Below are 16,832 nucleotides of genomic sequence, written 5' to 3'. Positions count from 1 at the left end.
CTAATATTGCCTCACCTGACACTGTTCGGTAGGCTAATGCAACGCTGAAGGCTCCAGTGCGGTGCACTATGGCCACTACCTTACGCCGGTTCTCCTTTTTAAGCATGTCTGCTCAGATCTCAGCTCTGTACATTAGGACGCTGATTGTCGTCGACATTAGGAGCTTTCTCTTTTCTTGGCTGGGGCTCCCTATGTTGGCCATTAGTTTGCTAAGTTGCGATGAGATTTTTTGCTGCTTTCCTCCGGCGTGCTGGATTTGTACCCCGAAGGTAAGCTTAATATCCAGCCTTCCGTATAGGCCCCTTGCATACTTATTTCGATGGCTATGTGCTTATTTGCTTGCGTCCATATCATGACCTAAGTTCTCTTCGCGCTTCTTCTGTGTCTCTTGCTATAATTACTGCTGCAATGTCGTCCGGCATTTTGAGTTTTAGTATAGTGTCGTAGCTGATATCCCACACGTCTGGGTTTGGAATGGATCCCTGTGGTCCTCCTGGCGTGACCGCTATCTGTCGTGATCTCTCTCTAGTTCGGTACAGCAGTTTTGTTGAAGACATTACGGACATCTAAAGTCGCCAGCAGCACTATTATTTTGTATTTATGCCGTCTGCGCTGTGCGGCTTCTACACTTCCAATGACGCATTTTATAGATCCTAGAGTTGATCTGCCGGATGTAAAACCATGTTGTCTAAGGGAAAGTACTCCAGGATTGTTAAAACCGCTTAGAATCTGGTAGCCTTTCATACATCTTTCCCGCTGTGTCAAGCATGCATAGTGGACGGTATGCTGATAGCAAGTTGCGATCCCTTTTCTCTTACTGACTAACACCAGCCGTTGCTTTTTCCAGAGTTCAGGGAATATTCCGACTTCGAGACAGGCGTTGAACATGTTCAGTAGTACTGCCGGCCTGCTCTGCAGCGATTATTTTCAGGATTTCTGCCTGGGACCTCGTCCCAGCCGTGTGATTTGTTGGCCTTGAGCTTGCCAGTGGCTAGTTGCAGCTCTTGGGGGTAAACGGGGAGATTTGCAGAGATCTTAGAGTGTGTTCTGGATCACTAGCTTTTTTTTCTTGTGTGGGGAAGAGTGCGTTTACGATGTGATTCATTTTGGCAGCGGTTAAGTCAGGTGGCTTTGATTAAGCGCCGAGTTTTTTCATTATAATTTAAACTAGAGTCCCCAGTTTTTGTTTCCACGCGTAGTCAAATTAAAATAATGGAATTTTATACATTTATTAATCTAAAAAAATTAAAAAGCTTTAAAAAATTATAAATATGATAAAAAAAAAATAAAAAAGTCTTCCAATTTGCTAGCTCAAAATTATTTTATTCCAACGCCAGCCTTCTAATTATTTTGTTGTTCTGTAAATAAACAAACTAGTAAATAAAATCAAACTAGCTTTGAAAACGCATATGCACACACAAATATACGAACATATTTATGTACTCATTTATATTTACATTTCTAATCTCTTACGTGAACGGTAGCAAGTGTACATATTTTGCCCTGGTTCCGGGAAGTTAGATATAGCATTGTCTGTGAGTCAAGAGTAAATCACATTAAAATAACTGAAAATAACTTATAGTGGGCGAGCAATGCGGCAAAAAGAATTCTGGAAATTAAATTTCACTTTCTTTGTATTTATTTGCAGTTAAATAAATAAAAAAAATGTTTTGACTTAGTAAATAGCGCAATTGCGGACTAATAAATAAATAATGCTAGACATAAGATAATACCTAGAAAGACAAAAAAATAAATAGTAGTTGTGCAATTAAACTGCATTAAAGGCGGGAGATAGCGACGTAGTTAGTACGACGTTTACAGTTATGCGCCTTTCAACGAGTTAGAAATTAGTGTGTTGGCTTCAGGTTTTGGGGATGTGAATATAAATATTTTTTTTTTTCATTTAAAAATGGATTACAATGATTTTGAAAATTATATTGCAACAATTTTGAAAAATTTTTCTGACTTGAAAATACATTTTTTCGGGAAAATTTTTTTTTTAAATTATATTAAAATAATTTTGAAAATTTTTTCCTGTGAATATTTTTGTCTTGAAAAATATTTGAAATTTGTATAAAAATTAATTTTGAAAATTATATTAAAATAATTTTGATATTAATGCTATTAATTTTGAAAATTATATTAAAACAATTTTGAAAAATTTCCGACTTGAAAAATTTTTTTTAGAAAAAAAATTTTGAAAATTATATTGAAATCAATTTGAAAATGATATTAAAATAATTTTGAACATTTTTGATGAATGAATATTTTTGACTTGAAAAACATTTTATTTCGAACAAAATATTTGAAAATTACATATGTACATCAAAATAATTTTGAAAATTTTTGAATTGAAATAATTTTGAAAAATTGATCATCTTAGTTAGAGATTAGAGATTTATTTCGAACAAAATATTTGAAAATTACATTAAAATAATTTTGAAATTTTTTGAATTGAAATAATTTTGAAAAATGAATCATCTTAGTTAGAGATTCATTTTTCAAAATCTCTAAGATGATGAATTTTTCAAAATTATTTCAATTCAAAAATTTTCAAAATTATTTTAATGTAATTTTCAAATATTTTGTTAGAAATAAAATTTGTTTGGGAAAGAATTCTGATCTATTTAATTGTAGTGTTTTGACTAAAGAAATTTTTTCAGAAAAAAAAAATATAATCACATGCGTTTCTAAGCACAGTGCTAGTCTTTATGCAACATATCGATAATAACGCCAAAAAACAAACATATGTAATTTCCACTGAAATAATTTCTGCTCTAATTAATAAAAAATAAAAAATTCTCTTAAATTTGATCTCATAAAAAAAAGAAAAATGTTCCTTGAAAATTTATTTATTCTAAAATTATTTATATTGGAGACACAACTACGCTGCTGTTATCCGCTTAAGAAAAAAAGACACTTTCACTGTAGTCTGTGCTACTGACACTTGCCATTATTTTAACCCAACAGTAACTCTCTGCAATTCCGCAGTTCCAGACCGGGTCGACCGCCAAAACGTGGCCCCGTCGGTTTGTCGCTGCCGCCCACACACCTGTCGCAACATCCGCAGTTGAAGAAGCATCGACTGGATAATGGTGACTACGCATACGAGAATGGCCATATTGCTGGTGAGTAAAAAAATTTATATATTTTTTATTTATTAGTTTTTAAGGTTAAAAAATATGACCATCTTCGGAAGCTCCTTTTTAAGAGGGCCTCAACGGGCGACGTTGAGTCTAGGAATCATTACATATATATGAAACAAAATAATAATGGGATCTTATTCCAAATAAGCCTGGTCGCCAAAGTTTTTAGCTTGACATTAACTTTGTTCAAAATACGAAATTTGGAAAAAACTACTTAATTCCCGATCGAAAATTACAAAAAAATGGTATGTTATTACGGTGGATTCGACTTCACCCTGTCGAAATGGTAAAATAACTCTCATCGTTGATAGATGAGGATGATAGATGAAGATGGTATTGTAGCATCTATAGCACTTAATGTCTCTACACATAGCACTCATGGTCCTAGCCGGCAGTGCATTGCTGTGAAAGTTAGTGACAGACTCCGGAAAACCGGAAATAGGAGGGTCCCAGAGAGAGACATTCCGAGATCCTCTAACACTTCGACTACGTTCCTGATAACTTGAACTACTGTATCATGGAATCTACTTCTAATGACATCCCGGTGCGCACATACCTCCAAGAGATATATGGGGCGGTGGAGTCGCTGGAAAAGAGGCGCAGAGTGCTTTTGCATAGATGAATCGGAACCTAGGGGACGTTTAGAGGAGAGTTCTCAGTCGGGAGCTCTCAATAGTGTGTCAAGTAGCAGCCATCAATGTAGCAACAGATGGTTTTCTGCAAAATGCGGTTTCTTTCAGGGAGGTATGCATCCTCTATTATAGCAGAGCTAGCATAAATGTCTTTAGCTAGCAGGCATCAAACTGCTTCCACATTTAACTTTTCTGAGTTCCTTGCCGCAGCGGAATTGTCAGAAACTGAAAAGTCTTGCAAGAAAAACTTGGCTTGAGCCTCCACTGACTTCCTGCATTCGAGCGCTGGATCTATAGTCCTCGCGTAAACTCAGCAAGCGTTGGTTAGCAAAGAGTACTTATGGTGTTTCGAAAACCTTCTGGCCCAGAGTGGAACGTAAAAGCTCGATGGAAATGCTAGCTCTTAGCAAGGTTCACATCACTGCAATGTTGGATATACTAACTGGACGCTGTCCCCTTGGCACTCACGCGGTGAAACTAAAGATTTGGAAGACGCACCTTGTCAAAGTGGCAAGGAGGAATATGAGTTGGAAACATCTAGACACTTTTTTCTATACTGTCCAGTTTTCGTCAGAAATCGGTGGAAGCATCTCGGTTGCCATACTTTCTACGGACTCGAAACGTTAGCTGGAAGTGATATTAGCCGCCTGAATAAAGTTTTAGCATGCTCTAGGGGGTGTTTTGTCGATATGCGACGGTCTTTTAGATCAATACCTAAGAGTTTTGGGTGTCACAACGCCTCTAGATGCCTTAGTTCGACTATCAATGGCCACACAAAAAATCAGCCTACTTATCTAATCTAACCTATAGGTAACCTACAGTGAATCCACAGCAAAAATTTCAATTGTAAACTTTTCTGAGTTAGTTGGTCATCCGATTTGAGAAATGAAGCTTCGATAAAAACGACCATAACGACTCACATTGGAGAGGCATATTTTTATAGTTTTTCTACCTATGCTTTGTTGACCCCAAACTGTTCTTCCAAAAAAAAAAGAAATACAGAGTCTTTGAAAGCCTTAGAATGGTTGACTCCTTCACAATAAACACGAACCGAAAATGAAGTCCTTGAATTATTTTTTAAATCACTTCAGCATACTTTACATGGTTCAGCTCTCTCTAAAGTATTTTATTACTGTCATAAATATTATCTAAATCAAATAATTTTGAAGAAAACTTGCGAATTTCACATTTTTGTGGAATTCTCACAATTTTCTCCGAAAGAAATTTCTCATTTTCCACGCCGAAAGCAAGAATGCCAAATCGAAAATCGCAAATCAATCAAAACTCATCGCCAGCAGCCGTTGAAATTACAGCAACAACAAGCGCAAATAATCGGTTTGTTTGTATGTATGTAAGCAAGGCATCATCAATGCCAAATCAATAATAGCCAAGTAACAGCAAGCGCAGCATTAACAAAAACAACAGCAACAGCAAGGTAAAACGAACTTCATACAACAATGCCAAACCACAATGGCAGACAATAAACAACAATAAGTAATTGCAGCGACGAATGCAACAAAACAGTTAATAATCCGCATATACAACAAAAAAAAAAAACAATAAAAATAAAACAACAATAGTAAACGCAAGAGAAATGCAAAAAAGAAGTTGGATAAACCCAAAATGCAGTTGAAAAGTGGTTGGGAATGCTGCAAAGAAAAGTATCAGTTCCAGGTTTTGACTGAAAGATCACTGTAATTCCACAGAAACATAATTCATGGCTGGCTGACTTGCTGCTACGTCGGTTGGTTAGATTTGACGGCGACGTTGCTGCTCGGCCGGATTTGTGTGATGTGACTCGGTCTGTCCGTTCGTGTTGTCTGCCATTATGTTTGCAACAAACCACGAATATGTGTGGTATTTATTATTCTCTGCTACACATCCGCTCAATCACTTGCAATTGGGTAGCTGCCGCGGCTGATAGCAGCGTTGCACAATTGCATTCGAAATGGAATGGAAAGAAATCATTTTAGGCCTCGCAGAAATGATCGTGCAGCGAAAATTGCGAGTTTATTTATTGACAGAGTTGCGAGTTGTACTAAGTTGTTGTTGTAAGAAGTGGCACTGTGGTTAAAATGCTGACTGGATGTTGTTAAATATTTTTTATGAGACCTTTCAATTCGTTCGCTTATGTTGATTTTTCATATGCCAAACCTCGAAACTGAGATCCTTTATGCGGGAATCATAGGAAATTAGGACGGAGTCCCTCGATTCTTACAAGTGAGATGAAACGAGCGGTAGCAGCCGTGATCACCTCACGGGGTTGACGTTGTCAACGATTACGTCCGTAGGAATGTCTAGTGCGCCGAGGATGTTCTTAGTAAATTCTGTGAAGCCGTCTAAGCTAGCTTTTTTAAAGTTAACAAATATGCGAATTTCCACAGAAATAAAGTCGGCGGTTTCTTGATCGAGACGATTATGAATAGGTTGTCTGAAGTGAGAGTTAGAATGAACCACCATTTACATTATAGGTACTCATAATTCTGGTGAGAGCTTCGACATTCATTATGTAGAATGACTCACCGTCTGTCTGTTTCGCCGGCTGAATCCTCCTCCAATCATTTGACAGGCAGGAATACGAAAGATCGTGATGCCGAAGTTGCGCGGTACCGAACAGTTCGGGCCACAAAGCAGGGCACCTATATTCGTGTGATATCCTGTAGATCAATATGTTACTGGGATGATGTATATATTTATTATATCGAACTCTACATCGCCTGGTTTAAAACTGGTAGTCATGCTGCCTATTTGATCTCCTTGGAACCGTTGAGATCCTTTATTGACCACTTGACCATAGTGAGACTAGATGGCGGTGAACTAGGTGCAATTTGCACAGCCACATAACGTGTGATCCACTCCTTATGTTTCATTGCTTGGACTTAATGCCAGCACGGTTAGGGAGGATACGGAGCAACTCTACTGTATGGTATTGCTCTTAGGATTCCCAACCTAACTTACTACTTACCTATCCAAACAGGATTAGACGTTGAAATAAATGACCTTGGTCGGATAAAAACCGGGTCAATTGCAGCAGGTACCTGCTGACATCTAAAACCTCTGCTGTACTTTGGGTCCGGTACCCGGTTGCAATATAACTCCACGTTCAACTGACAAAGAGGTAGTTCTTCCCGCACTTGGATCGTCAATTGCAGTAAGGCAGAATCAGCTGTAGTAGAGTTCTATTAGTGAAGTAAGTATGTTTTCCTATGACATGGAATTGCCGATTCTTTTAAAATTCTTTAAAAATTATGTAAAGACCCAAATCGCAAAATAACACACAGTACTTAAATCAAAGTAGGCCTCATGATGATTACGATTGTGCAGCTTAAGTGTGCACACATATATGCATACATATGTACATACACTCGTGGGCATTCGTTTGATTTGCGTTTTCACTGCCATTGCCAAAGCAAATCATCATAAAATTCGCTCATTGCTAAGCGCGCTGCATAAATGAATGGCTGTTGGGTGGACCAAATGACTGACTGACTGACCACAAAAGCAGAGGAAATCTTAAGAGATAAACGCTATAACGTTTTTGCGAATTGCGCAGAGAAATCGGCTTAAATTTATTGTTGTTATACGCAACATGCCGAACACAAGATGGTTGCAATTGTCTGCGAACAGTTAAACTGGAGTAAGCATGGGTCGAAAGGAAGGCACCACCAAAATACCACTTTTTGTATGGAGATGAAGCACAAATGCCACAAAAGCGAAAAATACAATGCAATAACAATCATTTAATCGGGATTTACAAACAATTAGGTTATTAAAAGCTCTGTTGACTTCCTGAGCCGATGATACGTTGGTCGTTGGGACGTGATATGAATTCTTGAAGGGGTACATAACTGAAGTATTAGTAAAAATGCTTAAAGAAAATATAGTAAATGTGTAATAAGACGAGAACACTTACATCAATTAACTTAGAAACATTATTTTTTAAACACTGCAACCTTGTTTTAGTACCGAGAACACTCGAATACTTTATATTCTTACTTTAGAAATCATTTTCGGGGTTAAAAGTCTCTCTTTTTAAACAAAGACATCTTTCACTTCGTAATTTGGAATAATATTCAGTAGTTAACTAAACCTGGAAAGTAACTTAGTAGAACATATAGGAAAGCTATATACAATCGTGATCAGTTCTTGAATACCGCATCCGTAGTTTTCTAATTGAGAATCCTCGAATACTTTATTATCCTCTTCTGGTTACTAAAATTACACGAACAATTGCCTTATTTTCGGGTCTTCAAACTCGTTTTTATAACAAAAAGTGTATTAGCAGCCTTTGATTGGGCATTTCTTTGCTCTTTGCTGGCTGGTCTCCTATTAAACAATACAAACAAAATAGGAAGTGTGTAACACCCAGAGGGAAATATCAGAGACACATAAAAAATATAGACGATTTTTAATAAAAAAAAGTTCAGTTTTTACGTCCTCAATCGTAGCCTAGCGCGCTTCATTTCATGAACCTCTTTAGTTTTGGAGACAAAAAGTCACAGAAGGCCAGGTACGGGGATTACCACATTTTGAATGTGTTTTTTTTTTGGCCAAATATTCGCGGAACGAACGATGTTTGAGCATGGGAGTTATCATGGTGCAGAAGCAAATTTTGTTTCTTCCCCAAATCCGGGTGTTTCTTGCTGATTTCTTTGCCCAAATTGCATATAACTTGTAGGTAATATCCTTTATTGATCGTACGACCCTTTGGTAAGAACTGGGTCAAATCACGTCAAGTCGTCCATGAAAATTTCAGCCTTCAATAACTTTAACAAAAAAAAAAAGAATTTTTGACGAAATATTTATATCACGGAATATGCGTCTGGTATCCTCGTAATGAACTACTAATTTTCAAAATCGGAGTTTTTTCGAAATTTTCAAGGACCACTTGACGTGGTTTCACCCAACTCATGATGCACGACATCTCTGCAATCCAAGAAAACTGCAAGCAAAACCTTCACATTCGACCCAATTTGGCGTTTTTTCGATTTTAGCTCAGGCGGCAACTTCCATTGGAACGATTGAGCTTTGGTTTCCATGTCATACCATTATTCGTTACCAGTTATGGCCCTTAGGACCAGATATGGATCATCGCGGATTGATTCCGACATCTCCTGAGCAATGTCAACGCTACGCTGTTTTTCGTCGAAAATGAGTTAGAAACGAAAAAATGTTTGGAGGCGACAGCTGTCAAAAATTAACTACACTTTCAAAATGGCCGACCTTGTCAGCATGAGTAAGGGCTACGAGTACCATAGTTACCTTAGTTTTTGAGTTATCTTTCTGAAATTTTGCAGACATTCTTTTCTCTCCAAGCAGCTGTTTATTTTTCGAAACCGCCGATATCGGACTATAGGCATATAGCTGCCATACAAAATGAACGATCGAGACAATGTGTTTGTAGGAAAAGCTTTTTCATTTGTCCATATATCTTTACAAAATTTTATATGGACTATTGTTTGAAGCATCCCTACAATATCCCAGCAAATTGTGCAGATCGGCGCACTATAGCGTATAGCTGCCATATAAACTGACCGATCGGAATAACGTCTTGTATGGAAAACTTTTTTGACTTGACAACAAATCGTTACAAAATTTGGCATACCTTATTTCCCAAGACAACGCTACAAACTCTGAACAAATCGTTCAGATCGGACTATTATAGCATATAGCTGCCATATAAATTGATCAAGATAAAAATCTTTTTATACCCTTTATGCTATAAGAAATTCAACTGGGAAGGGTATTTTAGCATTCTTGTAGGTGGATTTAACGTTAGGTTAATTTTCATAATAAATTTTTTAAAGGTTATATTAAACTTTTTTTCAAAATCTAGTTGAAGTTAAGCATAGTAGAGTACAACATTTAATTAAAAACTCATGATTTCTAATTATTTTCAATTACGTCTGAGTTTTCTCTTATTTACTTTTTTTGTATTATTATATTTATTTATTTTATTTTAATTTCTCCATTTTTTCGACTTTTTTCTGTTTTTGGTTTTTTTTATAAATTTTCGGAATTTCTTTCTTTGCTTTGTTACAATAAAATCAATATCCTTTCATTTCCAAATTAATAGATTTTTCACAAAGCACAAATATGTACATTTGTACATGTATACATGAATACATACTATGCATATTGATGTATATACAAACATACATACATATACACATTAATTGATCTGCAATTACACGCGTTTATTTTGAATCGTTCATTCTACTTTATTTTTAATTTCAATTTTTGACATTTATCACGCCCCCTACTTCGATTACCACACTACACCAACTACATACAGCAATAACAATAGCAATTACATTAATATATTCATCTATACATATGTACTACACAGGTATCTACATAAGTGTTCGAGCTTCTCAACGCAAATGCGTTCATGATTTGTCGAAAATTCCGCTTTCAATCGCCGATTCGTACAATCAATTCCCTCAAATCGGCAAATCTTTTTAAGATTTCTATGGAAATATACACAAATACAATATTTGTTTGTATGTATGCATTACCGATCGACGCGCTGCCGATCTGTCTTGCCATGCTTCTTCACAATGCGCTGAGTGCATCTCTCATTGCTACCTTTATTTTAAGTGAATTCTTTTTTATTGAAGTCCAATTTTTTTTCTTCTTTCAATATTTGCGAATTTTGCCTTGTCATCTTTGCGGCGTTGCTTTTACATCGGCCAACAACATTTACAATACATTTATTGTTGTAATTGATTTGTTTTAAATGCTATTTTCTATGGTTTGATCTTTGGCTATGGAAGCCGCACTTTGCTTTCTCAGTTCGGTGAGTGAGTGAGTTATGGGCGTTGATTTTTGAGTGATATGCAGGTTTTTTTTTTGCTGTCGGTGTAGCGCCAAGCATTTGTTTCGTTGGCTCCCAGGCTTGTTCGCCTAATAATAGATCATTAATAGCGAGAAAAACTGATCGCATTTGGTGTTGTAATTGTTTTTCGTAAATTGGAGGATTTTTGTTTTTAATACAGGGTTTCTTCGTGTGATTTAAAAGTATATCAGTTTTGGTAAGCAAGGTTGTAATTTCCGCTTAAAAACTGTACTTAACTGTAACTTATTATTATCATAAATTCCAAGACTATTTTTGGGATATGTTGCTCGTAGTGCGGTGAAAGGGAAAGATTTAAGAACAGTATTTGTTTCATCGTAATACCACAAAAGACTTTTTAACCACTATCCTTTGAAGTAATTTTAGTGTAATCTAAAAATGCTTAAATTTGACTATTTATTTTGACAGTCTGTAGCAGATCCACAGAAGTTTTTGGATGTCCAAAGATCCTATTCCACAAAAATCGAAGATAAGACCACTTTAGAGTCCTGAAAAATGCTTGGCTGTAACAATTTATTCTAATAGTCAGTGGCAGATCCACAGAGGGTTTTGAATGTCCAAAGATCCCGCCCCACCGAAATGGGAGATAAGGCCACTTTAGAACTCTCAAAAATGCCAAACTTTGACAATTTATCCTGAGAGGGCAGGTCAAGGGCAGGTCCACAGGGGGTTTTGGATGTTCAAAGATCACGTCCCACCGAAATCGGAGATAAGACTCCTTCAGGGTTCTCAAAAAACGCCTAACTTTGGCAATTTATTCTGGGAATCGGTGTCAGATCCACAGGAGGTTTTGTATGTTCAAAGATCCCATCCCACTAAAATCGGAGATAAATCCACTTATGCCCACAAAAATGACTAACTGTGATAATTTATTCAGGGAGTCAGTAACAGATTTTGTATGTTCAAAGATCCCATCCCACTAAAATCGGAGATTTTAATGCAAGTTCAGAAAACTTTACGAAGTTACATCAATTTTAAAAATATGGAAGGAAACCGACAGTAAAAATTAAAATCTGGCTATTAGCTATTGCTGGGAGTAAAAGGAAAGTAATCGAAATTATCCTTTTCAGGCAGAAATTAAAAGAGATAAATTGGTGCCCACGCTTCCTGGTTATAAGATTCTAGTTATCGGCCCATATGGTTTTTTGTTTGGTTAAAGAACTTACCGTCATATCTTGTTCAAAATCATTTTAATATTCGTTTGCGTAATATATGTACATACATATATGTATTTGATCAAATTTGACCCGGACTGTCGAAAAACTATATTTTCACTTATTATTTACAAATATTTAATATTACCTTCGAAATAGGCTCTTGCCATCGCTTGATCTAATTTTCCATATACTTATACCGAAATGCTATAAGCCTATGTAAGTGCTTTCAGCAACTTTTGATTTTTTCGGTTTCGGCTCATATTTTTGCGCCATTGACTAGATTGTTGGACATATTCGACGTCATATTTCTAAACCAAGGTTTGGTCAACAGTAGAGATGAGTTTGTTGAATGCAGTGATCTTAGCTACTTTTTAAAATCTCTTTTTCGATCTCAACGTCGTTGCCATAGCCAATAAAATAACCAAAACAATAAGCAAAGCAATAACCAAAACAATATCCAAAACATTAACCAAAATTAACAGATTTTAGAGATGTTGCGATGTTCAAGTTCAGTTTCTTTAACATCTTCGATCTCTACGTCGTTGTTATACCCAAAACAATAACAGATATAATAACCAAAGCAATAACCAAAACAATAACCAAAGCAATAACCAAAATATGTTAATAAGAGATGTTGCGATCCACAAGTACTGGTACAGTGTCTTTAACTTCTTCGCTGTTATCATCATTAATAAAGGTTGTTGGGCGACACGCATGAGGCAAGTTTTCGATGACCTCACGAACTTCACTGAATGCTATGCGCCGCTCAAAAATCTGGGTGATAAAGTAGTCACTTATAAAATAAGGACTTGCGAACTGTTTTTTTTTGAAAAGAATAAGAGAGTTTTGAAACTTGCCTTGTATCAAAAAAAAATTTAAAATATCTGATGAGAGTTGAAGGCAGTTTTGAAATGCAAGTTAGTTATTATTACAGTCTCTTGGTAACACTACTACAAAAGTCTTGCCTTAACACTTGAAAACTGCTCTATAAACTTTCGTTTTTGCGTTGATTTGTAGTGAGTTGTCGTAACAGAAGGCAATAGTTATTTGCATACATGAAATATTTATAAAATATTTGAATTTGAATACTGATTATTAAGAATATCTATATTTCATTGAAATATATAATTATTTCATCCTTCATGTTAGAATAACTATTAAATTCGTTAACTTTTATATTACCAACATTCCTTTTGCAACACATAATATTATTTAAATATTTTTACAAATCAATGTGCAATGTAAACCACTTTGTAGATTACAAAAATCTAATTGCTCGCACAAAACACAACTTCCAAAACTGCAATTTGCATTTATGACACTTTTATGGTGACACTATCGATTACCGTATGCCCAAACAGTTGTTGCATTGTAACTGTTCAATTATTTGACAACGATTTTTTCAGTAATTAAGTAAATGTTAGTTGAATAATTTTTTGTGACTTAAATCGTTAATGCCCACACACTTCTATGGACATAAATGCTGTTGAAAGCATACACACATACACATCTATCATAAGTAGTATAGTATGTGTGGTTGTGTTTGAGCATGTTATTATGTGCATTTGTCACATATGTGTGAGTAAATTATTTATTTACATGTAAATACACAGGTGTGAGATAAAAAAATATTTAAATTGCAGCCATTAAAGTATTTACATGACATATTCGTAACTACTTGCATGCGCATTACAAATACAATGCGAGTGCACGTGTTTGACACTCTGTCAAATAAATTCCGGGACACATTATTTCGGTTATTACACTTTATGAAATCTTATTTTTAACAAAATTATGATTTAACCAATTATTGGTTCATTTTCTGAGTAATCTATAGAGAAAACTATTTATTATGTTTTATAAATTCAGTCGTTTTCGAGAAAATAATTACTTTAAAGAATAGTTCAAATGAAATTTCAGAAGATTCTAACTAGATCTAACCAACTCTTTTAGCTAACTATTCCATATTTTTATGAGATTTAGTAGCAAAGTATACGTAAAGTTAAGGTGTCTTGAAAATATGAAGTAATGTCGGCTAGCCGGTTCATGAATTAGACTTTTGGAGACAGACTCAACGTTGTAAATGAACTCAAGCTAATTCATACACAGAAAGTAACTTCAAACTAAGTAACATTTAGTGTTTCAGGCCAAAATTGTGGTTGCCAAGTGGGCTTCTGCTCTGACCAGCAAGACCATAAACCTTCTTATGGCTAGCTAAGCGGCCATTAAGGCCATCCGTAGCGCCAATACTAAGTTTTACGGCGTTAGGTTCAGTAAGTAACTCAGTTACTATAATTAGGGTACTCACATATAGAGAAAGAGAAGAGAATGTAAAGGCAAATGAGGCAACACAAATCTTAACATTTACTTACATTTAAGCTGTCCCGGACCATCCAGCTCTTTCAAGTGTTGTTTGAAGCAATGGATCCTAGAGGAAAACCTCAGGTCTTGGAGCGCAAGCAACACAGGGCATACTACAAAATTACTCTGGGGGTAGTGTTGATACTGGCAATAAAAAAATGCCTTCTAGTAGGTAATAAACGACTTAGTAATCTTGTAGGGATCATACAGAGCATTTATACTTAAGATCCTACCTTCAAAAGTCGATTTGGTCAAATGCAGAGCATACGCGGAAGATGATGAGACGCTGCAACATTATCTATGTGAATGCCCAGCTTTTAGCTAGATGTGAAAAGACATATTTCCAATGCTTCAAATTAAGAAACATTGGGCCGCTGGGCTTGGAAAAACCAGATTTTTTACCAAATCCACCTTTTTTCAACCAACCAACCTAACCAAGGTATATCGAACTCAGTTAAAAACTAAAAATTAGCTCTTCTATCATCACTAGATCTGCTATTTGTTCAAGAATGTGAATATTAGCCTTATGTTTCCTAAAAAAAAGAATTCCTATAAGCATAAGGATAGTAAATAACGGTTTTATTTAGGAGTAAAAAAGTTGTGGATCTACCTGTAAGAGTGCTCTTCTTAGTTTTTAACATTTTTTCTTATGAAATGGAGTGTAAAAATTTATTTCTCTCTGAGAGACCTCTTCGAGACAAGAGTGTATACATTTTATTTTCAATATACGAGTATTAATAATAAAAAATACCAACAAACTTTTACCGATTAGCAAGCGAAGGTATTGGAAAATCACTTACACTCCTTCAATTACTTCTAAACCCCGTACTTCCATCTACCCGTAACGAAACTCATTGCCTTTCTCGTTCAATTGCTTCTACCTCCCCAATACAATTACCTCGCAGGTATCTGGACAGAGAAAAATCGGTCAGAGTTTGGTTTGTCGACTTCATGATCCAGAAGATCCAGTATGAAGTCAAAGAGTGTAAGGATTTCTAAATTCCCAGGCACATGTTCTTTTAGAAATCCAGGACTCTCCAAGTCTGATAGCAACTCTCGCGGCCATACACCTTGCGTCGGTTTCTATGGGCACTATTTGAAGAATAATAGCATATTCTACTTTTGGGTGAGAGACCCCACCATTTGCTAATGGTTCCTTTGCAGTATTAATGCATTCCTTGCTCTCTCCTTAATAGTATGCTTCCATAAAAGCTGTCTACCTAGGATGAAAGCAATAGATAGATAGCAAGCGAAGGTATTGGATAATCGTCTTCACGTTTTTGCTGGTCTTTACAGCTTTTTCATAACCAAGGTTGAAATATCTTTTGTAGGAAACATCTATATGTATAGCATCAAGATTAAAAATCGCGTCAGCCGATTGCTGCTTTGTCTAACAATAAGCCTTTATTAGTTCAACATTCTAAACATTTCTACAAAACTTTATTTTCATACCTTCACTTGTTATACGAGCTTATATGTAGTAAGATCATGAAAATTTTTATAAAGACTTGTATTGGCTCATAAAACATTATTTTTAGAATACGTGAAAAATATTTTTTTTTATTTTATTTTACTTTATTTTTATTTACAATTTTTTTATAATTATTCCTTGAACTTTTATAACAGAATATAATATGTGGGGTTAATACACACGAACGCGCCTTCCTATCTGTGTTATCGTTGATATTACAAAATGTGACAATTTAACAAAATTACTTGTAATATTAATACAAATTTTTATACCCACGGCAACAGACAGACAAACGCCAGCAAAAGTGCGGCAAAAGCTGGCAAATAATTGCATATACACACATACATGTATAAAAATTGAAATACAAATACATATACAAAATTGTGTGTACATTGCCGCCATTGAAGCAAGTGAACAAGCAAAGCAACCAAAACGCTTAGCCCGCCTGTCCGACATTCGACCTAACAATCTGGTCTGGTCAATACTAAATGTTTACCGCAACTTGCCGGCCAACGTTTAGTCGACATAGAAATTAATAAATATGCAACAGCACACATACATATACATACATACGTGTGTGTCTGCTTATGTAAATATGTATGTATGTATCGATATTATGTGTGTCTCGTTGGCCAGACAGTGTTATTTGCATATATTCAGGTGAGCCTTTATTATCAATGGCGCGCAGACAAAAGAAAATACTCCCTAATAATATACATATAAATATATATACAATACATATTTGCATATAAACACACACCCTTCATGTATTTGCTTTTTTTCTGCGCGTGTATTGGTGGAAATTTTAATTCTTTAATAGAGTTTCAATGATTGTCCGTCCGCCTATTTGTCTCACGCAATTCAGCGTCGTCTGCTGTGCGGTTATATGTTATAATAGAACTTTGTATATGCATATGTATATATGCATTCACATATACTTATGCACCTACTTTAGTCTAAAATATAGTATTATATTGGTTTGAAGGGAATTGTTTATATACAAAGGTTTATATAAGCAATTATGTATGTCCGAACATGCGCCAATAATAATATGTCTTTTTATGCAAATATATATATATATCTACATATAGTATATTTATATATATAAATATAAATGCATTTATCATCATCAAAAGTACTTAGGTATGCGTATCAGATAAGCAGATATGTAATGGCGCGAACATTATGGCCGGCACGCCGGTTGTCTGT

At 35.5% G+C, this 16,832-nt stretch overlaps 1 protein-coding gene across 4 annotated transcripts in view; it reads left to right on the top strand.

Moving 5' to 3' along the window:
- Positions 1–16,832, top strand: part of LOC120767328 — a 68,368-nt gene that overhangs the window by 34,708 nt on the left and 16,828 nt on the right. For 3 of the 4 annotated variants that reach the window (XM_040093270.1, XM_040093269.1, XM_040093272.1), the window contains exon 4: positions 2,971–3,128. In XM_040093270.1, coding sequence (XP_039949204.1) covers positions 2,971–3,128 — 158 coding nt within the window. The remainder of the gene's footprint in view (positions 1–2,970; positions 3,129–16,832) is intronic. The other variant, XM_040093271.1, reaches the window with a different exon arrangement.

Source organism: Bactrocera tryoni, chromosome 2, assembly GCF_016617805.1.
Source record: "Bactrocera tryoni isolate S06 chromosome 2, CSIRO_BtryS06_freeze2, whole genome shotgun sequence".
Lineage (NCBI taxonomy): Eukaryota > Metazoa > Arthropoda > Insecta > Diptera > Tephritidae > Bactrocera > Bactrocera tryoni.
The sequence above is the reverse complement of the archived record's forward strand: the minus strand, read 5'-3'. Positions and strand labels throughout refer to the sequence as shown.